This window comes from Saccostrea cucullata, unplaced genomic scaffold (assembly GCF_032062105.1).
Source record: "Saccostrea cucullata isolate Sc308-1 unplaced genomic scaffold, CSIRO_AGI_Scuc_v1 ctg541, whole genome shotgun sequence".
NCBI lineage: Eukaryota > Metazoa > Mollusca > Bivalvia > Ostreida > Ostreidae > Saccostrea > Saccostrea cuccullata.
In genome coordinates this window covers 70,473-94,619 of record NW_026925038.1, presented here as the reverse complement: position 1 = coordinate 94,619, position 24,147 = coordinate 70,473, and the positions used below count along the sequence as shown (strand labels likewise).

The 24,147-nt window shown below is 34.4% G+C and overlaps 2 protein-coding genes across 4 annotated transcripts in view; both read right to left on the bottom strand.

The window, feature by feature from the left end:
• Window positions 1-3,840: 3,840 nt before the first annotated feature.
• LOC134267870 (interferon alpha-inducible protein 27-like protein 2A) overlaps window positions 3,841-24,147 on the bottom strand; it is a 68,881-nt gene continuing 48,574 nt past the window's right edge. The window contains exons 1-3 of one of the 3 annotated variants that reach the window (XM_062750078.1): window positions 13,759-13,893; window positions 6,347-6,477; window positions 3,841-4,226 (exon numbers count right to left, since the gene is read on the bottom strand). In XM_062750078.1, coding sequence (XP_062606062.1) covers window positions 4,089-4,226; window positions 6,347-6,477; window positions 13,759-13,771 — 282 coding nt within the window. In that variant the 5' untranslated portion in view covers window positions 13,772-13,893 and the 3' untranslated portion in view covers window positions 3,841-4,088. Of the gene's footprint in view, window positions 4,227-6,346; window positions 6,478-10,318; window positions 10,441-13,758; window positions 13,894-24,147 lie in introns of those variants that run through there. The other 2 variants (XM_062750077.1, XM_062750079.1) reach the window with 2 other exon arrangements.
• On the bottom strand, window positions 18,983-24,102 carry LOC134267863 (uncharacterized). Its single transcript, XM_062750072.1, has 5 exons — window positions 24,024-24,102; window positions 23,785-23,842; window positions 23,159-23,207; window positions 22,560-22,765; window positions 18,983-19,319 (listed from the first exon to the last, which is right to left on the bottom strand). The coding sequence occupies exons 2-5, from the start codon at window positions 23,837-23,839 to the stop codon at window positions 18,988-18,990; spliced, it is 642 nt and encodes a 213-aa protein (XP_062606056.1). The 5' UTR covers window positions 23,840-23,842; window positions 24,024-24,102; the 3' UTR covers window positions 18,983-18,987.

Here is a 24,147-nt window from a genome sequence, read left to right as displayed (position 1 = left end):
GCTTCAGATGGGGAGATAGAAAACTTCTTGCCACGCAGCCTAGGAAGAGAGAGAGAGGAAGACTGGAGGACAGCACGCTTATCGGCGGGGGAGATGCAGCAGGGAGAGAGAAGACGTTACTGTCCCCCAAAAGACAGCTAAAAGTTCATAGAAAACCAGGTTAGTGTTTTTCCTGTTAAAAATTCAACAACTGCATTATTTGTTCAAAGAGATGTCCAGATTATTTATATAGTTTCAATTTTTTCATGCGTATATTTGAATTGAATATAATAAAAATATTTGTATAATTTTTCCTATGAGAGATATATGTATATGCACGGTTAGATTATTTTTTAGAAAGAAAAGAATTCTTTACGAATTTTCATTCTAAAATTAAGAAACCTGAATACCATTAATAATAAATTCATTAAACAGATAAAAAATATACAATGGCGATTGAATTAAATGTAGCTATCTGATTAACTGCCACTATATATACGTGTATCTTGCGCATGAATCCCTATTTTAATATGGTTTACACGAATTGTAGTATTTTGCCAGTTAAAATGCCTTTTAGTGTTTAAATAACAATATGTGAGAAACTTGAAAACAAATGCTGCATAAAATTACACTCTGAGTGACTTCCCTTGATGACCACGTGTTACCATCCAGCTGTCACGAGAGCGCTCAATCACATTTGTGCCCAGAGTATTGAACCGGCAGTCCATCCAATTACATCAAAAGAATTCGCAAAATATGCACTATTATTATTCTTTTTTTCTAATAAAAGACAACTTAACTATATCAATAATCGAAGGAGATTAAAAATGGCGAGTTTTTAGCGGGATTATTGCAAACCTTAGACACAATATGTTCATTTTTTGTAATAAACGTATCTATAATAAACAATCACAAAGAATGAAAATTATCTGAACTTTGCTAATATTACCTTAACAGTATATTTTTCTCAAAACTTCACAGGTGAAATATTCGATTTAACCATATCATCACAAAAATGTCCAATTGTTGCGTTCGTTCGGAAGCTCAACAAAGATCGTCTAACTAACAGATCGGTGGGACTTTCGTTCGATTGCAATGATAGGGGTCACCATCGCTGGATTAGGGTCAGTGACTTTCCAGTGTCCACTGGCAGAGACAGCAAACGACAACAAGATGGTGAAAACAAGTTGCTGTCCTTTAAAAAAAGGACTACAATACGTGGACCATATGTATGTGTATCTACTAGTAATCGAAATTCAATTAAATAAAAAAGGAGGTTGTTGGATATTAATGCAAGTTCGTTCCCATTTTCTACATTGATCTGCCTACTTGACTGATACACTTTCATAGCAAATTTGTTAAATTTTATCTCCGATTGCCATATATAGTTTTGTAATTTTAAAATTTTGATACATACATGTATAACCCATAATATGTGGGACTTTAAATATACTAGTATTCTATATTAATTCGGAAGAAATCTAACATTGGAAAATTAGATCTGACGGAACACGTGTAGCACAGCTATGTAGTACGGACCCCCTCCCCCCTCCCCTCCCCCTACTCACATGGAAAACTTGTTTCAAGCCGTATTTGGATTACTGTATATTTTAACTCTGAACTCATAATCGCACCAACTCGGGCTTTTCCGTCAAAGGTCAGAAAGCTGGTCGGAAAGGCCCGAGAAGTTGCGACTGGTGTTGCGGAGTCAGCCGAGGATTGCCAACTGAAACTCTCTAGAATTCTCGCGCATGCGTAGCCTGCGGTATGCCCAGGGCATCCGGTTTAACCTCGCTTATATATTTACTGCGTGGACCTCAGGGTCCACGCAATAATTTTCAACAGACTAAAGCTCAAACCCTGAAGTTAACAATAGAAACCTTTGGATTTAATGATATGTAGAATACCGTCTCATCCGAATACGGTCACAACCGAAGGTCTCCACGCCCTACAGTAGGATTTGAGTCCGCGACGTAAAGATTTACTCCTTAATTACTTCGCGACTCTAGAGAGACTCTCTAAACACTGCTACACAGGCTACTGATTGCAAAAGTGGCGCAGTGGTTAGAGCGTCTGCTCGAGGTAAGAAAATGGTCTTTACGTCGCGGGTTCGAATCCAACTGTGGGACTTGGGAAGCGGTCCATCGGATGAGACCGTATAAACCGAATTCCCGTGTTGCAATAGATGCTGGCATGAAAAAGTCCCCCCACTGCTCAATGGCTGTAAGTGTCGAGTATAGGGCAGAATTTGCAGCTCTCCACCGGCAAGTGGGCATGGCTTTTCTATTTGCATTGATTGAATATTCTCGAGAAGGACGTTAAACAACAAACAATCGACATTCGAATTACACAAGACAGTCTTGATTGTGACATCACATAACATCGTATACAGATCGGTAGCTATGTAGGACTCGGAAATAAGCATCAGTTGTCGACCACTCATATCCACCTTGTGCTCCTTGACGAGTCCTTGTCATGATCGGGAAATAACGGAATTTTTTTAAAACCGTCGACAATTCAGTGTATAAATATCGACGAACAACTATTTTGAAAAACGTCAGCCAACATTCGACTTAATTATACATTTAGGCTATGTTTGCTGACAAGGTTATTGTATCGACCATACAACTTGCAAAATGATGATGTTTTTTTCCCATCAATATGTTGTCAATAACTTTCGTAGTTTTATATATAATTCGTACGTAGAACAATTACATGCTTTTGCGTATCCGATTAATCAGCTTAGAGATATAAACTCCATAAGAAGGTGATAAAGGTACATTGCTCCATGTATTTTAGTAGTGTTTACGTCCCTCAAGTATCTTTCACTCATATGGAGACACCAAAATTTGCTGATTGAACGCTGACATTTTTTACCTATACTCGGGGCATTGAGCAACAAGGGATATTTTTCGTGCCAGCATCTACTGCAACACGTGACCTAGTTTTATACGGTTTCATTCGAAGGACCGGTGTCTCACAAAGGAATTCGAACCCAGGGCCAAAGGATCAACCTGTCACTTCTGAGCCAGAGAAGACGCACTTCCATTGGGGCAGGAGCTAGGGCGACGCAACAAAAGTAAGGGGAGTTGATGACTGAAGTTAAATTCTACACCTTTTCTATACAGCTAAAAAAAAACTAATTAACCGTCTAATGCTCACTTTATTTCTATGACGACATTTAGAGGGTGCATTGTTTTTGTGCAAAAATATTAGCGTATTGTTCGTTTGTCTGTGTGTTTTTTAACGGACGTCTGAAGAATTTTCCACTCATATGCAGAGCTACACATTTTGTCCTATATCCCGGCACTCAGTATGCTTAGGGCCATTGAACAGTGAGGGATCTTTTTCGTGCCAGCACCTACTGCGACACGGGACCTCGGTTTATACGGTCTCTTCCGAAGAACCGGTCTCCACGTCCCGCAGTGGGATTGAAACGTAAGGATCAACCCCTTACTTCGCGACTCTACAGCAGACGCTAGATAGCCATGTCGTAGCAATGGTGACTATTAGCGTCTTGTGTTTTCGACCTTAATAAAATATGGACACTCAGTCAATGGCTGTTAATATCTGAATTTAGAATACACACAATGAAAGTAAGATCGACTGTCCTAAAAAAAAAAAACAATCTACAGTATACTTTTAGCATCCGGAAATGATGTCATAGGGTGGGATACCTTCATAGGAGGTAGATTGGTTATGCGGTCGAAATACAAATTGGTTGTAACCGTATACGGAATATCCTCGCTAACCATGGTTTCTGGTACGCTAATCATATCAGAAACCCTTGAGTAGCAAAGATGGATACGTAACGTTTAAAAAACAGGAATTTTAACTAAACCATGGGGAAAGAAATACACATTTTTACTTTTGGATTGTTTATTTTTGATCAATGAACTCCTGAAAATTAATTTGATCAACTTGAAAAATAATCCAGGCAGCAATTACTTTAACAATATTGAGAAATCTTAGAAAATTGCACACTGTCATTACAAATTTTGTATTCTATCAAAAGGAACAAGTTCCATCAAAAATATTTTTTTAAATAGGAGTAAGTATCTTAGTCATATTTAGTGGCAAGTATTTGACAGGAGGAAAAATCCACAACTTCATTTCCAAATAGCAGCAACAGCTCCACCTACAGTTCCAGCAGCGCCGCCTATGATAGCCTTCGTTCCAACTGCCGTCCCAAGTACGCCTGCACTCTGACACAAGGCAAACAGGCTCCCCGCTGCTGTGGCGGGACCCTACAAAAATCACATTTTAATAAGAGTTCATCAGATTATCATTAATAAAATAGGATCTTTTTGAGACTACTCGAACAAGTAGAAAATACAGTGAATCCAAAATATATTACAACCACTAGAAAGAGCGACGTATACATGTTTTTTTTTATAGCTAGAACACGTGTACAAAAGCAATGCCTTATTGCCATGAATCAAAATTGAAAGAAGGATACATTAGTGTCGTTTTCCGGAATTTGACATGTACCCGGAGTGGTTTTTAGGTCGCGATATCAATATTAATAGGAGGCGGAGCTATCGATCGGTGTCATTGTTGACATTTCTCTCTCTCTCTCCATCTCTCTCTCTAGAAATTCGAATACGTGTTTGGAATATTGCAGCGATGTCATTATGAGTTTTTTTTTTTTAAATGATAGGACACGCAAAATTAAAACAACATTTAATGTGCTAAATTCTGAAAACGGCACCAAACATAGTGATTTACATCTAGGTCAGGTTGAAGAATACAATGTAACTATTTCCACGAGTACACTCGCAGGCGGACATCACGTGATGAATTGTAATATTTAACAGGTCAATCGAAGTCGTAACAATGGAAGCGAGAAGTTTGTTTGGAACATGTTTTTTGTTAAATTAAGTGTGAGCGCACGTTTGTCGGCTCTTCTCCTTTTAATATTACATTATTTTGTTCAATATACAACTACAGTTTTCGTAAAAAAAGCCGACAAACATGCGCTGACTATGTATTCAGACGATGAAAAATGCGTGACCCTGATTATCTATTGATATTCAACAAATCTTCAGGCACCATGCCTTCGATATTTATTTAGTTTCCCTCGAAAAGAGCATTTTAAATTCACATCCGTACCATAAATACACAGTTAAGATATAGGGGGTTTATATGATGGAAAAAAAAAATACTGAAAATAAAATTTGCGGCATTTTTTCTGGCTAGTTAAGTCCACCCATTCTTTCATTCCCTAAGTCTGATACTCTAAAGCTTGGACCGTGCAGGGACGTAACAACATTAGGGGGGCAGGGGGGGGGGGCACATTTTCCCAACATTACCTTTACTCATGTTACTATTGAAAATCTCTATTGAAAGGTTGGCTGGCCCCACTTCTTACCACAGTATAATGATATGAAGGATATGTAGTATTGTATGTGAAAAAAAAATGTAAGTGAAAGGAAGTTGGCCTTGAAAAAAAGTTGTCCCCCCTCACGAAATAGGCTTATCGAGTTTTGGCTATTTCCCTTTTTTTATTTTTGCTTGTCACCTTTTTCAGGTAAGTAAAAGAAAATTTTCTCTGTTTGCCCTCCCCCCTTTCAAAAACGATGCTACGTACTTGCAATGTGTGCCTGGTGCCTTCAATTTCAGAAGTTATAGAAGACTGTATTTATTTAAATTGAAATATATATTGCCTACTACAATGAACAGAGTAAGTATTTTTAGGTATTGAAGATTTTCAGAGTTGTAAATGGATGCCCGTCAATGCTAGACTCAGACTGTATCACTGGAAACCAGGAACTTATAACTTTACACATTTGGTCGAGGAAGGGTGCTACATCATGATCAAACTTTTTTTTCGAAAAAAAGTAATATTTTTGTTTTAATTGCGAAAAAGATGCTTAAATGTTTAAAGTTTGATGTCAATGCAAGCGCCCGTGATTAATATGTTGATTGGTTACAGTACATTGTTTAACGTCCCTCGACAATTTTTCACTGATATGTGGACGCCACCACTTGCCGGTGGAGAGATGCAAATTTTGTCCTTTACTCGGTACTCAGGGCCAATGAGCATTGACGGTGCACAGAAGTTAGAACATCTGCACTAGATTTTCGAAGTAAGGACTTGATCCTCATACGTCGTGGGTTCGAATCCCACTTTTGGACGTTGAGACCGGTCCTTCGGATGAAACCGTTTAAACCAAATCCCTTATCGCAGGAGTTGCTGGCACGAAAAAGATCCCTTACTGCTCAATGGCAAATAAGTACCGAGTGTAGGAAAAAAACTTGCAACTATGCGCCAGTAAGTGATGGATTGTTCATATGAGTGAAAAAATCTCGAGAGGGACTTAAATAACACATGCAAACAAACTTCCAAATACATTAGATGTGTTACCTGTGCGGCAGCCGCAATAGAACCCGCTGCCACGCCCGCTTTGGTGAAACCAATAGCACCCAGGACAACAGGTGCGCCGAGCAATGCCGCCCCCGCCGTCACCCCGGAAACAGCCGCTATTGTAACAATCTCTGAAATAAATTATATTTCATTGATAAAGAAATTAATTATGGAAGCAAATCGTCAATTCTTTTTAGGAGTGACCTTGACTTGTTGGTTAATATGTCTAAATTAAGGGATAAAGTTTCCTTAGTAATGGTTCAGGGATGCGTGATTGATTGATTGTTTGTTGTTTTAAGTCCTATTTGAATTTCATATAGAGATGTCACCATATACCGGTGAAGGGCGTCAAATTTTTACCTCCACTTGGCACTCAGAGCGAGTGAGGGATCATTATCGTGCCAACGACGGCCGTGACAAGGAGCCTCGGGTTTTAAGGTCTCATTCGATTGACCCGCAACTTTCACTTCATAGTGCTAAGCGCATGGCGAAGGAACAGTTGCTACCCATTTTTTTTTTATCGAAATAGGTCAGTCGTGGCCTAAGATTCTAACTCAAGCCCCCAAACACGGAGCGAGCGAACGGTCCTGGGATGTTTGCCCACCAAAGACGTCCCGAAAATCGTAGGAAGGAAATTTCTAGATCAAGTTTCTTTAAATGAATATAAATAATATCTTCGACGTCACAGGCATTATAAAAAATATCTGACTGAGCTTTCATTTTCTCAACATTTTCCCAAGAGTACCTGTATAGTTTGAGTTACCTTACCTACTCAACATCCAAACACCATTTCTTGTCAAGCTTAAAATCTATTAAACAAGTAAAGAATTTCCTTTTTTTGTTACAGGTATTTATTAGATATAGTGTGATATACATGTAGGTGACTCTCAGTCACGTTCTTTACAGTCCGGATAAAGTTTTCGTCGATAATCCTCTTCCCGTCCTCCAATATAGCCTTTTTATAGAGGTCTAACGGTCTAAAATTTCAATTTGCTATTTGTGGACTAATGTCACGAACACCCTAGTTTACTACATGTTTCATTATGCATATTTTGGATCTATGTTCATTGGCGGATCCAGAGGGGGGGTTCCGGGGGTTGGAACCCCCCCTTTATTTTTTGCCAAGTGGAGAAAGAGAGAGAAAGAAGGGGGATAAAACGTTTCCCGAGAATAAGTATTTGTACGTCTAACTTAAAATATGTATTGAATAGATAGATTCTCACACATTTAGTTTTTCCTTTCACCTTCACTGTTACTTTTTATGAGTGAATGGTAGAAAATATTCACTTATTTTTATATATCGTAAATATGATATGTAACATGCGAGGTTAAATTTGATATTAGATTCCCGCGATCTTAATTTGGCTGTGTTGGTTATATACAAGATTAGAAGTTGCCATTTTTTAAAACTAAATCTTATGAAGGAAGTAAAATTTAATTCATTGTTTTATACCCAGCCCAAAAAGGATTTTCAGATTCTTTAAGAAAATTCATTCTACTCCTCGGAAATGCTGCAAATCCATTCAATTATAAGGCTTCAGTAGTTTTTTAAATGTGTTGATTTTTTCTATACGGACTGGGGGTCCCTTTCAAAGAAAAAAAGACGTAGAACAAAGACATTATTTTCCACAATCTTATATTTTTCCATACATGTGTGTGTGAATCTTTGCCTGAGAGTGTGTAAAGGGGGGGGGGGTAGAGGGACACAACCCTGGAACCCCCCCTTTCAAAAATTGCTGGATCCGCCCCTGATGTTTGCGATATCTCGAGCATTACACATACAAAAGTGTGGTGCGCCGTCAATTACGGAGACGTCATTTTCACAATCGTTTTCATGGGTATCGCATATCATAGAAAAAATCACTATATATCTGTTAGTACTTCAAATATTCATAATAATAGAACAATTTAAAGATATATTTGAGAAAATTGTCGAAAAATATCGCGAATTTTAGTAAACTAATGGGTTAGATTTTTGATTCCGCATGCTTTTGCTTCAAATTTTTGCCTTGCTCCGTACCTCTCCATCAGCGATATCAACATACTAATAATTGTAGTAGAATTTTTTTAAAATACCGAAATTTTGCCCAAAATATATTGGAATCTTTAAGATGCATATTTTCGTGAAATTTCATAAATATATGATGTATGTAAGAGAAAATAATATCACAGTCCGCTTAATTTTTGAACGGCCGTCGTACATGTATCTTGTCATCGGTCATTTGCAAATTTATTTTGTTAAAAAGATTATGATTGTACACACAAGTACTCTGAAGGTGACACGAAAAGATGCTCGAGTTTCTGATTGACAATATCTATGTGGTTTTTGGAGACCAGGTCTTCCAACAATCTATTGGAATCCCCATGGGTACCAACTGCACTCCGTTATTAGCTGACCAATTCTTGTATTCATCTAAAGCAAAGTTGTGAAAAATCTTACGCATGAAAGAAGAAAACACTTGCTGTGTCCTTCAACTAGGCATTTAGATATATCATATTGTCAATTTACAATGGTAATTTCCATAATGATTCCTATGTCGATACGATATACTCAGTATCCTGTTGAGCTTGAGATAAAAGATACCACAGAGTCTGACACATCTGTTTCATATTTGGATATTGAACTTGAAAAAGACGTTGATGGTAAACTAACAACCAAGCTCTATGATAAACGTGATGACTTTAATTTTTCTACTTCCCTTACTTAATATGCAGCAATTTACCTTCATGACCTGCATACGGAGTTTACATATCTCTGTTCATTCGATACGCAAGAGCATGCTCTATGCAGGAACAATTTCTTAAACGAGGTAAATTATTGACATACAAGTTAATGAAACAAGAACATCAGCAGTCTCGTTTTAAATCATCATTTCGTAAGTTCATATGGTCTATACAATGGCCTTGTCAGCAAATACAATTTATCATTGAGTCAAAAGCTGATTGACGTTTTTCTTATGGACTTTGATATTGAATACTGTTCGATTTCTCCATATCCTTCATTTTTATATGTTTCATCAAAGGAAATTATTATTACTCAGAAATCTGTTCACGGTCACAATATACTCGCAGCATTTTCCAGGGTAAGTTTTTCGTGGTGTTGGGGAAAATATATTGGCTCTTGGGAACTTAACATTGTGGCTGAAGAATTGTTTAGTAGTTATTAATGTGAAAACTTGAATTTCGTGGTGGACATAAATTCATGAGTCTCGGTTTTGAATCCCCCTGTAAGACGTGGAGACCGGTCCTTCCGATGAGAGTCAAAGACTGTCTAAACCGAGCCCTGTGTCGCAGATGTTGCTGGCACGAAAAAGATCCCTCACTGCTCAATGGTCCAGAGTGCCGAGTATAGGACAAAATTTGCAGCTCTACACCGGCAAGTGGTGATGTTTCCATATCATAGTGATGAATTCTCGGGAGGGACGTTAAACAATAAACCTTGAAAATCCCGCAAATTAGTGATTTCACAGTTAATTTGGAATTATAGCTCAAAATTTAAAGTTTGGTAAATTTAAAAACGTTTTGTTTTATTTTGGTACAGTGTCAGAAGTATTTTGATTTATGCTGAAAAGCCGATACACACAATATTGAAGATTTTTATTGACTGATGTCACGGCGTCAGGACTATTTTTTGCACTGTCCCCCAATCGCATAAAAAAGAGGAAGAAATATATATTACATATTCAATGAATCTCTAGCATTAATTATGGAAATCTGTGAGTATATGTAAACTGTTCATATTATTTTTAAGTTAAGAAGAGAATTAAAAATCGGATACCAATAATACATGACCTTGCTAGAGACACAGAACCATCTGATTGGGTGGTAAAAATCGAAAGCCAAGATTTAAGTTGAGAAATACAACACCGCTCTATTCTTATTACAATTTTATAAGATTTTAATAATGTTAAAAGGAGTTTACATACCACAAGATTTGGTAGTATTTTACAAGAATTTTTGCAGAGATCTTACCGTATGTATCGACCTTCAGTTTCTTCATGATAACATACGCAGAATGCACTAAGACAATACAAGTGTTTTTATTTACGGTAGAAACAATTTCCCTTGCGTAACAATAAAAATGTTTCGCTATACCATGCGTCAGCCTACGAATTATGTCAGTCATAATTTATTAGAAAGTTTGGCGTGCATTTGTGTACGCCAAACATCACATTTTGGCGTTTTCTGTTTGAAAAGGCTATTTGCTGTGAAAAATCGAATTAATTTTTAAGGTCAGTCGAGAGTTTCATTTTGATGGAATATTTAGAAACAACACATAAGATGTTTTTTTACGCGCAATACCAGGGGTCCTAGGCCAACACTTTTGACCCCCTGGCAAATGTAATTCAATAATTCATGGGCTGATTGTAGCAACATCTTTCGTAAAAATCTGAGAGAAAAGCTAGCCAACTAATTTCAAAATTAAACTAGTGCTAATTGTAACGGGAACCGTTACAGATGTTCCCCAAACGCTCCCCAACTCCCTTTCGGTGCCATATTCCCTGTAAGCTTCATTAAATAAGACAAACTCTGTGCATTTTTGACTTTTACAACGTTTTCCCAGAAGGATACCAATTATATTCAATTTTTAGCATTGCACCCAAGCCCATGTGAATGCATGTGCGTTATGACCATATCATCTTATCTACACTATTTATATATTTTAATATACTATATATTAAAGCATTCAGTCCAAAAGTAATAAAATCACTCATTCAAGAGTATTTTTGAATATACTCGTTTCAAATGCACACATGTGCATGCACGTGCATGATGACCATACCTTCTTGTAGGAGTCCCTTACATCTATCTATGTTCTAAATCCCATCCTGTTTGGTTGAAAACAAGGGAGTTATAGCCATTTAATGCGTGCATGCGCTTAATTTCATGATTTTTTGTATATCATTTTGTAGGATATCCTAATGCATGACTATATTTTAAATTTCAAAGAATTTCGTCAAAAAAACAAAGGAGAAATAGCAATTTAAAGTTTCAGCCAATCAGATTGCAGCACACGTGCATGCGCGTGATTCATGATTTTTTTTCTATAGCATTTCGTAGGATATCCTAATGCATGACTATATTTTAAATTTCAAAGAATTTCGTCAAAAAACAAAGGAGAAATAGCCATTTAAAGTTTCAGCCAATCAGATTGCAGCACACGTGCATCCGCGTGATTTCATGATTTTTTTTCTATATCATTTTGTAGGATATCCTAATGCATGACTATATTTTAAATTTCAAAGAATTTCGTCAAAAAACAAAGGAGATATTGCCATTTAAAGTTTCAGCCAATCAGCTTGCAGCACGCGCACATGCGCATGCTTTCATGAAAATTCTTATATATCATGCGGTAGATCTTCATAATGTAGGACTATGTTCAAAATTTCAAAGGATTATGACAAGAAACAAGAAAGTTATTGAGACTTTAGTTTCAACCAATCAGAGCGAAGCGCACGTGCATGCGCGTGAGATCTTCTATTTTGACCAGCTATCTTGTCTATACTACTAATGTATCCTTACATTATGAGTTTCAAAAAATTTCATCAAAAAATAGAAAAGTTACGGCAATATCCATTATATTGGTAATTTCACCTATACGTGCGCGCTCTTGCAAGCATGCGCGCAAAATACCTTTGTTTAACTTTAACATGCCTACTATAAACAGGTTTCACCTAAGTCGGATGTGTAGTTTACAAGATCACTCGTGGACAAAATTTTCCCAGGAAGAAGAAAAATAATAATAAGAATAATAATAATAAGAAACAGAGTAAAAACAATATGTTCCCCAACTTCGTTTGGGGAACATAATAAGTCAGGGGTCCAATAGCAATGTGTTTACTCAGAACCCCAGGGTTACGGTTAGTCATTAACCCTAACCCTAACACAGTAGGCTAGGACATAAAAAATTATATTATTTAATATTTATACTATGGATTAAAAATGTATTACCGGGTAAAGTGCCTGTGATATACATCATGAATATTGTAGTAAAATATTGTAGTTTAAAAAAGGTAAATATCAAAGTCAATCAAACAATCAACTGAGCTGCTGATCAAAGGTCGATCAAAAAAGTACTGATGGACAAAATCTTTTGTCTAAGTGGATGTATATTTATATAGTATATGATGTATATCAGGTTATAATTTTTGAGAACAAGATTACAAAATATGACAGTAAAAGATCAAATATATTTTTACATTTCCTTGAATATTTTGTCTCCTTTATTTCTTAGAAAACCATTGCCAATTATGTTGATTCTCTGAAAAAATATGTACATTTATTTCTAAAATTAATAATATTGTCTGTTCTCCTTAGTTATCACCTTCTGCTTGACCCACTGTATTATATGTACATGTATTACTATATTTTTGTACCTCATTTACCATTTACATGGTTTTAAGTGAATAAATTGAACTGATTTATCAGTTCATGAACAATACTAGACATATCGCCTGTACAGATTTCTTGATCAGTGGCTGTTCTATCAATTAAATGTACGTATTATGACGTACGTTTCAATAAGTTTAACACAATGATTTATCTTTTTAATCCTTATTTAAATATACTTTAAATATCTTTATACAGATATAAATATTAACAGTTTTAAAATGTCAAGTACATATACTTTGGTTGTTAGTTAACATAACTCGCTTATTCGGGATATGTTTTCCGCAACGTGCAGCTGCGACACTAATTTCCGTACTAAACAACTAAACAACTAAAGAAAGCATTTTATTGTTTTAAATAATCATAACAATCATACTATTATGTTCATTTGTTGTAAATTTTAAATTTATTAGGGGTAAATGCAAAATTTACAACATAACCATCTCCCCCTATAGTAAATCCTAAATTTACAACATGATAATATAATTTAAAACAATACAATAACACACCTATGATACGTGATCCCACCTCTGATGTTTACTTTTAACAGGACCTGTTTAAGGTGTCCTTGTTTGCACTACTCCCTATTTGTATTGTTTGAATGGACTCTGAGCTTCAATATAAACAGTTTGTTTATGTGTTATTTTTATGTATAACAAAAATTCTATTGAAACTTGCCCTCAGGGAATAAGATTTTTCATGGAGGAAGAAAGCTTCGTGTCTCCCTCACTATCATTCAATATATAGAAAATAATAATACCCTTTTCCATATCACATCCTGTTTCAACCCGGGACACCAATATCAGCCAGAGGGCTGATACAGCTATTGTGACCGCAGGCATATATCGCATTTGCTGAAATTTTATTACTTTAGTATGTAATGTATTTATTATTCACAAATAAAGGGCCCTCAAAGGCATATACAATTGTTATAATATGATTACAGTCATAGAGAGTATTGAAGTATATTGTAATATGACATAATAATTAAGACTATTATGGAACAAGATCAATTTACTTACTCTGTACATCCATTATTTTCTTGAAGTTAAATTATGAAATCTGTGCAGGACAAAAATAAATTCATTTCGATCCCGATGTAAATATAAGATCTGTAACTTTGCTAGCTACACTCTTTATATACTGGAATCGTCCCTTGTTCGTCTGTTTAATCCTTTAAAGATTCTATCATAATAAGTGTTTACCTATTTATTCTAAGTTAAAGAAAAATAATATTATTACGAAGCAATGGATTATGTCAATTTTGTAGTGAGCACAGTATAGAAGATGAATATCAGTTTTTGCTTGAATGTCCTATCTATGAAACAGATCTCCAAATATGTACAAGCTTACTCAGTTACTCAGCTCTCATGATGTTAGGGTTTTAATTGATGTAGGAAAATTTATTCTCCATGCAATGGAATTAAGAAATAATGAATAGTTTAATTTATGTGTATACATGAATTATATACTATAGTTATTTTTCATGTAATAATAAAGAAATTAAATTATATGGAGTATTTGTTGGTGTATGGGAGTCAGACAGATGGACACTAGGGGTTCCACCCCCTGCAGACTCTCGCCACTCGTTCTTTATATTTGTTTTTGTTTATATATATAATGATGAGCCGTATGGCTTAAAGTTATTCAATATAGAGTTATGATTAACTACAAATACTTCCAAGTTATGTTCTAATGTTGTCTAATTCAGAAAGTCGTCTGAAAACTATCATGAAAAATAATATTTATAGAACGATATGACCCTCAAGAGCTGCTACATGATTTTGGTTTCGTTACCAGGACAGGAATTTCACGGGGTAAATTTTTGACAAGCAAGTTGATGAAACAAGAATATCAACAGTCTCGTTTAAAGTCATCATTTCGTAAGTTCTATGGTAGATACAATGATCTTGTCAGCAAATTCAATTTATCATTGAGTCAAATGCTGACTGACGTTTTTCATACTAATTGTTGATCCATTATTCATAAACTGAATTGACGACGGATGTTTCCGTTATTTCCCGATCATGACAAGGAGCACGCGGCGGGTTTGACCGGTCAGCTGGTGATGCTCACTCCTCCATGGCACCTGATCCCACCTCTGATGTTTCGGAGGTCCGTGTTTGCTCTGCTCCTGTTTTGTATTGTTTTGCGGACTTTGAGGTTGAATACTGTTCGTTATCTCAATATCTTTCTTACTCAGCAATTCGGGCCAGGCTGAAATCTATATTGTCTTGTTAAACCTGGTTTTTTGTACTATTATGACTATTGTTGGGTAAAATAAATTCACATCTGCTTGTACATAGAGTGAGGTATGTTGTAAAATATTTTTCACTGGTGGATTTCGAACTTTGATATTTTTTCAATTAATTTATCTTTAAAATAGTTTAATAAAAAATGAATTAGAAATGTCGTTAAAGGATCTTCTGTCTGACATTTGACCTTTTGATAGACTAGTATCTGAATATCTATTTTTTTTAGAATGTACATGTCTAAGTGCGAAAAGTAGGTCGGCTTATATACGGTAGGAAATATAAACCTCGTCATTCAATATGAAATTACAGATATTTTTCATGCAATTTGAAATTGTCTTCGTTTGTAAGGCTCATTATATGAACTGTATTTTAGAACAACTTGGATATAATTCTACAAGTGGTAATCAAACTTATACTCACAGCTCCCTTTCTAAGGAAGAATGATTTCAAAATCTCATGTCAGTTTTGAATATTTTTAAGATCCACAAAAGTCAAAATGAATTTGAATTATCATATCTATATTGGATTCCGAAACATAAAAATCCTTAGAAAAAAAGATACACAGCAGATTCCAGTAAATATTCAAACAAGCCTCTTTCTTTATACTCCTCACTTAGATAGTGTAAAAGCAGTGAAGGAGAAACATCAAGAGTACTGTGCAACAAAATATCCAAGAAGTGGTGTAAATCAGATGTGGATAATTAAAAATTCCAAAGAACTTAAGCAATTTGAAATCACAAGATTTTTACCAAAATCACAGCTTAAAAACTTACGACTTTTCAACTTTATACACAAACGTTCTCCTCTAGGCTTCTTGATATCATTGACAACTGCTTTTTCTATAAAAATGGAAATCGCAAATTTACTTACCTTGGCACTGGTCTTTTGCAAAACTATTTTGTTTAAAAAAACATACTGTTTGTACACACAAGTACTCTGAAATAGTTATCAAAAAGATGATTGAGTTTCTGATTGACAATATCTATGTGGTTTTTGGAGACCAGGTCTTCGAACAATCTACTGGAAATTCCCAAGGGTACCAATTGCGCCCCGTTACTAGCAGACATATTTTTGTATTCATATTTAACAGAATTTGTGCAAAATCTTATACTGAAAAGAAGAAAGCATTTGTGACTTTAAACTCGATAGATTTATCAACGACTTATTGTCATTTTACAATGGTAATTTCTATTCTTATGTCAATACGATATATTACGACGGCGTATTCGTGCCAAATAGAAAATGTAGGAAAAAAATTTAAATCGTTTGAATGATTTATAAAATCGTTTGAACGATTTAAGAAAACGTTTGTACGATTTAAGAAAATGTTTGTACGATTTAAGAAAACGTTTGTACGATTTAAGAAAACGTTTGTACAATTTGTTAACTCGTTTGTACAATTTGTTAATTCGTTTGTACAATTTGTTTGTTAAATCGTTTGTACAATTTGTTAAATCGTTTGTACAATTTGTTAAATTGTTTGTACAATTTTTAAAAAATTGTTTGTACAATTTAGGAAATTGTTTGTACGATTTAGAAAATCGTTTGTACAATTTGTTAAATCGTTTGTACGATTTTTTTTCTTCTGATTCGGAACAGAAGCGTACTGAATAAGAAACCTGGTAAAGCTATTGCATAGAGAAGTCCATTCCCTGCTGACTATAACAGGTACAGAAACACTTATAATAAATTGTATCTTGTTACTTAACCTGTATGAATATTATTGTAATGTTATCATTAGTAAACCATCATATCATGATTACATTCACAATGTTCATTAAATTTTGTCATGTTTGTTAGCCCCACATGAATGACCATAATACTATGATGACAAGTCGCATCTTCATAAAACTTCATAGACCATTAGACATGACGAGATAAAGCATCTACTCAAGGTCAATCTGACATCCACTACTTTTTACTTCTTTAAAACTTTAGTTTTAAGAGTAAGATGTTGCAGCAACCTTCATTTGTTAATGACCAACAGAAATGATGTATACATGCAGTTATTTCATATACCAGGCAGATGCCAGACAACTAGTGTTCTATATCTATTCCAATGCGCCGCAGGCTTCAAAATAGCTTTAAAAGTGGAAACAATACAGTATGGGTTAACAAAAATAAAGTAAAACTCTTCTAAAGGACTAATACCCTATAGCAACCCGTGTATAAGGTAACATTTAGATCCAAGTCCACCTTGACCTTGACCTTAGTCATAGGTCCTTGGTCAAGATTATGACACATCCTTGGGTCATGGAGATTAATTGTATGAAGTATTGGCAACATCTAACATACCAGTAAGAAGTTACCGTCCAGATACGATTGAACTGATGGACAGAGACAGGGTGATGCCAATATAACACCCCATCTTTGTTCGAGGGGGTATAAATCATACAAACGATTTAAAAAATCGTACAAATTCTTTAACAAAGAATCTGGGGGAATTAGGCGAGTCATATGCCCACACGGATTTTGTCGCTCTGTAAGCATATCGGAATAGTCGTACGATTTACCTAAACATTTAAACTTTGTACAGCACTGTCCAAATGACAATATCTACATTTTTAAACTTTACGGTTATTGTTACAGTATTTTTAAACATGTAATGCTTTTCATACTGCGTGTATCGACTATGTTTTCAGGGGTTGGGAGATGGTACGCTTTACCTTTCCTTTTACAATGTAACTGTTTTTGCATACGGAATAGCCATACCCTGATGGTCTACCCATGATTGTTTACATTTCAATTGTGCAATGTAGTCTTGAACTGAATGCATTCAAAATGTTATATATCTTGAAAACTTGTTTATTATAGGAAATATATTAATTGACCGTAAATAAATTCATTATCTTATTTTTTCACTTTGTTTTTAGTGAAAAAATATATTCATCTATAAATTTCAATCTAAACTTTTTAAAATTGTGATTTGAACACTCGCGACAAATGATATGGTGCTTCAACACCGCCGCTATGACCACTGAGCCACGAAGTTGCATATACCTTACCCTTTAAATAACAAACAGTTCTATATATACGAGTATAGCAAACACACAATTGGACTTAGAGTTTTTGAGAATATGTTCCGAAATTTAAGTAGGAAAACTAACTTTTTTATATAGAGTGGGTCTTCGTACCATGTTTCTGAAAATGGTGATAGATACATCCTTCCATTCCCTTTCAATATTTCTTTACAGAAAAATGGTACGAAGACCCACTCTATATAAAAAACACAGTTTTAACATTCAATTTCTATCATTTTTACGGTTTCTAAAGCGTGTTACCATTTTGGTGGGTTAATTACAATCAATTTCTAAGTCATTTGATTCAGGTTTTATCTTTACTGTATGCATAGGGTTATAAATAACTCAAATTTAACAAAAAGTGGAATTTGTAAGAATTCTTAAATTTGATATTTTACCTGCCCTCGCGTAGGCATATGACTCGCCTAATCCCCCCAGATTCTTCTACATCGTACAAACGATTTTTAATTTTTTTTCTTCATTATCAATTTGGCACGAATACACCGTCGTAATATATCCCGGTGAGCTTGAGATAAAAGATACCACATAGTCAGACACATTTGTTTCTTATTTGGATATTTAACTGAAAAAAAAAACGTGAATGGAAATCTAACAAGCAAGCGCTATGATAAACCTGATAACTTTAACTTTACAAGCGTCAACTTCCCTAACTTACGCAGCAATATACCTTCATAATATGCATACGGAGTTTATATATCTCAATTGATTCCACACGCAATATATACGTATTTTTTTTATTAAACAATTATTTGAAAAAAGATAAGTAAACAAAGAAAGAAAATTATTACATTGTCGTATTAAGGTTTAATAAAAAGAAAGTATTAATCTGAAATTTGAAAGATTATTCAATTATTATTTTTATATACAGTATACATATAATTGCATTAAATTGAAGTCAGTTGAGGCCCAACACCACGTTTTTCCAATGAATTATATAGTAATTTTTTTCTTTAGACTAACATCTCATTCTTCTTGTGCTTGAACGTCTAATGCCAGAATATTTTGGTTTTAAACCTTTGAAAGACCTCCCTTTAGATGCCAGGCGTCCAATAAGACGTCCAATAAGTCTGAACAATGCACCGATGCCTCTCTTCTTGCGGCCACAGTTAGATTTAGACTGGAAGCTTACAGACCCGGACTTGCCTTCTTTAACATGACTTCGTCCCTCTTTCCAGCCATCAATCACCTTTTGGTGTGCTTTATCTGGTCCCCCATAACGAGAGGCACGTTGATACCGGTCATCTATTATCTTATCCATCCTGTCTAACTGGGTTTCCACATTCACACCTACATAGCAAAAACTTCAACAATGAAACTTAATTTATAATAACAAGAAGAAAATACATTCGAAAAATTAATTTTTAAACTCTAATCTTCAATAATGGATAAGCTAACTTTATATCGTTGAAATTAATGAGTAAGAAAGTGTACTCTGTCAAACTTTTTTTTAAATCTGTCAAACTGCAAAATTCAAAATTGGAGTTCAAAAAAAAAAAACCCATCAATATTGCACTTTAAAAATTTCGGTCAAAATTTTGTCTTTTACAGGTTTAAAAAATGAGTTATTCTCTTTTATAATTAATTCTATAACACGTGAACAATGATCAACCACAATCGAGAGGACGACATGAGTTCATCTCATTCCACGCTGGATGAATAAAATAATAGTATATAGAGATAATGAACAGTATTCAAGCTCAAAAGTCAATTCAAACAATAACCAGAAGTTTCTGACGACACTGTAGCTCTACTGGTTTATACGTATGACGAAGGAAGAGAAAAGTGGCATTTGAACTTAAAACTTTGCAAAAGCTATAGATTAAACAATGGTCTTTGATATAGTCTTTTTCTTGGCAAGATTTATTGCAATCAGACAAAAACTGTAGGAGAAATAGCATTTTAAAAATATTTCAAAGAAATTTCAGTAACCATGATTACTCCGTTCATCAAATTCAAAAACCAATCCACAGAATTGTGCTTTTTACTGAAGTCTACTTGTGTGCCAAGTTATATTGAAATCCGACCGAAACTGTAGGATGAGTAGCATTTTGAATATAATGATTACAGGCAGATAGACAAACAAACAGGCAGACGGACGGATCACGGACACCTCACTTTCGCATAAGCTCTTCTGATCTTTGACCAGTAGAGCTAAAAATCGGGAGCAGAACTAACACAGATCTCTAAAACACCAGAGGTGGGATCAAACGCCCTGGAGGAGTGAGCATCCCCTGTCCCCTGTCACACCGACCGTATGCTTCCTATCATGATAGGGGAATATTGGGGTGAAATCCGTAGACAATTCAGTATGTAAGTAAAAGTCTAACTATTAGTTTGAAAAATATCGGTCATCTTTTGACTTAATGAAAGATTTTATTTGCCGACAAGGTCATGGTATCGACGATAAAACTTACTAATGATGACTTTAAACAAGCCTGTTAATATTCTCAATTCTTCAAATTGTTTGTCAGTTACATTCCTTGTTTATGAAATTTTTCGTACGTAGAGTATGCTTTTGTGTATCGAATCAACTGAGAGATATAAACATATAAATAAAGGCATATTGCTACCAAAGTAAGGGAAGTTGAGAGACGCGTACTTTACAAATGCTACTTTATTTTAAGAATGCCTTCACTTTAAAATTAAAGCCATGTTAACTTTTTATCCATAGTTATTTTTATATTGATATGCACAATTAGACCAGGTTAGGGTGAAGCTTCGATTGGGCGCGTGTGTGAGGAAGGGTGTGTGTGTATGTGCAATGGGGGGGGGGGGGGGGATTATCGACAAGGAAAAAGAAAACACAAAAAAAATTGTAATACTAATAAGATACTAATAAGCAAACCGATAACTGTTTAAATTAAAACAGTGAACTAGTCCGATCCTCAGGCTTATAAATTTAGCAGTTAAGTAATCAAAAATACTCATAAAAGTATTTTTGAATCCACAAAGTAATGTAAAGAATGGGTGGACTTAACGCCCTATTTTGGATCTTTTTGAGACTACTCGAACAAGTAGAAAATAAAGTGAATCCAAAATATATTACAACCACTAGAAAGAGCGACGTATACATGGTTTTTTTTTTTTTTTAGCTAGAACACGTGTACAAAAGCAATGCCTTATTGCCATGAATCAAAATTGAAACAAGGATACATTAGTGTCGTTTTCCGGAATTTGACATGTACCCGGAGTAGTTTTTAGGTCGCGATATCAATATTAATCGGAGGCGGGGCTATCGATCGGTGTCATTGTTGACATATCTCTCTCTCTCTCCATCTCTCTCTCTAGAAATTCGAATACGTGTTTGGAATATTGCAGCGATGTCATTATGAGTTTTTTTTTTAAAATGTGAGGACACGCAAAATTAAAACAACATTTAATGTGCTAAATTCTGAAAACGGCACCAAACATAGTGATTTACATCTAGGTCAGGTTGAAGAATACAATATAACTATTTCCACGAGTACACTCACAGGCGGACATCACGTGATGAATTGTAATATTTAACAGGTCAATCGAAGTCATAACAATGGAAGCGAGATGTTTGTTTGGAACATGTTTTCTGTTAAATTAAGTGTGAGCGCACGTTTGTCGGCTCTTCTCCTTTTAATATTACATTATTTTGTTCAATATACAACTACAGTTTTCGTAAAAAAAGCCGACAAACATGCGCTGACTATGTATTCAGACGATGAAAAATGCGTGACCCTGATTATCTATTGATATTCAACAAATCTTCAGGCACCATGCCTTCGATATTTATTTAGTTTACCTCGAAAAGAGCATTTTAAATTCACATCCGTACCATAAATACACAGTTAAGATATAGGGGGTTTATATGATGGAAAAAAATTTAACATTTTATGGAAATTAAATTTGCGGCATTTTTTCTGGCTAGTTAAGTCCACCCATTCTTTATCTACAGTTTATCTTTTAACGATCCTTAAAGTTAAAGATAAAAGTTAATCATATTATATAGGGAAAATTGTCAAATCTCCAATATTTTTGCAGAAAAAGCGAATTGGAATATTAGCAATAAATTTTCTGAAGGCAAATTGATCAACAAATAATGATATTTTCAGTGTAAAAAGATAGCTATCCAGGCATCCAGAGAAATTGTCATGATTTTCATACTTATTTGTATTTTTTGTCTTCTATTTCCGTCATACATTCTATAACACATAGTGTAAAAGGCTTTTTCTATCATTGCAAGGCACCACAAATCACTTCTTATTTTATATCATGCTAATGATTATTGGTATCTAAGGCTGGATTAAGAAAAATATTATTTCTCAAAAACTGTATTTTTTTCCTTTTATACATATGTAGGGTACAATTTTTATAAGACCTTTTCCAAGACTTCCAAAAACCTAGGATCTTTAAAGATAGATAAAATAAAAATTTTTGCATGAAAAAATTTCATTTTTAAGCTTCATGTTGATGCATTCAAATTATATATTAATTTCTGGAGTTATCCTTCCTGGCTGAGGATCGGATATTATAATTTTATCTATACTATGTATATACCTTTTCCAGCTTGTTTTGCATAAAAGTCTGTGGAACTTCTAACGGCATCACCATAATTTTTGACTCCCAGACTCCCCCAGTTGTCTATCCTTCCCTTCCCTTGTATGGCGTTTTGAAATTCCTGTTCAAGACCCTTTTCTGCAAAATATTGCCGGAAGTACTGGTACTCATTTTGATCATCAAATAAACCCCGTTTATATCGATGTCTGGAACACAAAAGAATTTATTAATGACACACTCATTAACTGCATCACACATTAATATATACTGTCAGAGTCAAGTCTCGAAGAATCAACAGTTAAATTTAAAGATAGTATACATGTAATATGAAAAAAAAAACCCAAAAGTTTTCTGGATTTCCTGCAAGGAACTTGGCCTATCGCAGAGGATAAAAAAATTAAATACATCTATAATATAATTTAATCTCTTAAATTTATCGTGAAAACAATAATAATATGAAGGAATGTATCCACAAATAACAAAAAAAAAAAAAAAAAAAAAAAAAAAAAAGAAAGAAAAAAAAACCAAGTTGGAATAATTTCACTAATGAATAAAAAAAGAAATCACAATAAAATCAAAGTAATCTAATGTTTTATCACCTTTCAATGTCACTGCCAAGGGAGTTCGCCTTTGACAAATGTTTGTTCTCTGAAAAACGAATGTTTCAAAAATCAGAGAAAAATAAACCTTTCTAAACGCTTCACATTTTCTAATGGGCATTAAGCAGAAAAACTGTTATTAAATAAAACTAGCCAACATATTTGTTAAAAAAAGAAAGCTTAATTTGCTGCTTTTCATTTCTGTGTATTGTAAAAATAATAATAAAAAACGATTTTTTGTAAAAAAAAGTTTTTTTTAATTGTTTTTTTTTATCAAGAGTGACATGATGTACATGTACCGGCAATATAAAGTACATGAATCAAATATCAATTGAAGCAATGCAATCTCGATATACATTTTTCTAAATTAATTTATTTAAAATACATACTAGTATATTTACCTGTTTGACTGAGGCATTACAGAAGCGAAAGATAAATAAAACATACTAAGTATTTCAAAATAAAAATTAAAAACAAACTCAAGCGCCTTTGCATATATAGTCAAACTGTTTTATATTTATTATTGTTGAGTACATATACATACTTAATCGATCAAAATATCAACTATTATTTGCCCTGAATGGCTCTTTAGATATGTTGCTTTTAGTGATAATATTTAAAGTTACCTGAACTCACAGAGACGAGCAAGGAAACAAACAGAAAAAACGTCGTCAAAGACATTGTCTAAAAGTGAAGACAAAATAAGGATTAAAATCAAGGCATTTATTGTTGGGAGATGTCTTTGCAACATGCTTGTTCGTACTATGAAAAAAAAATGTTGAATAGAAATGCATGCAATTTACGTTACGTTAAAATCTTAATAGTATTAATAAATATTCAATTATTAAGCTTATTAAACACGTACGAAACGATCGGTCTAGACGAAATGGGAAAACCCTTACCTTAGTAATGCGGCAATATTCAAAATAAATTTAATGTTTGTTCCTCTTGGACTTTTAAAGAAAAGCAACACGGAAGAAATTAACTTA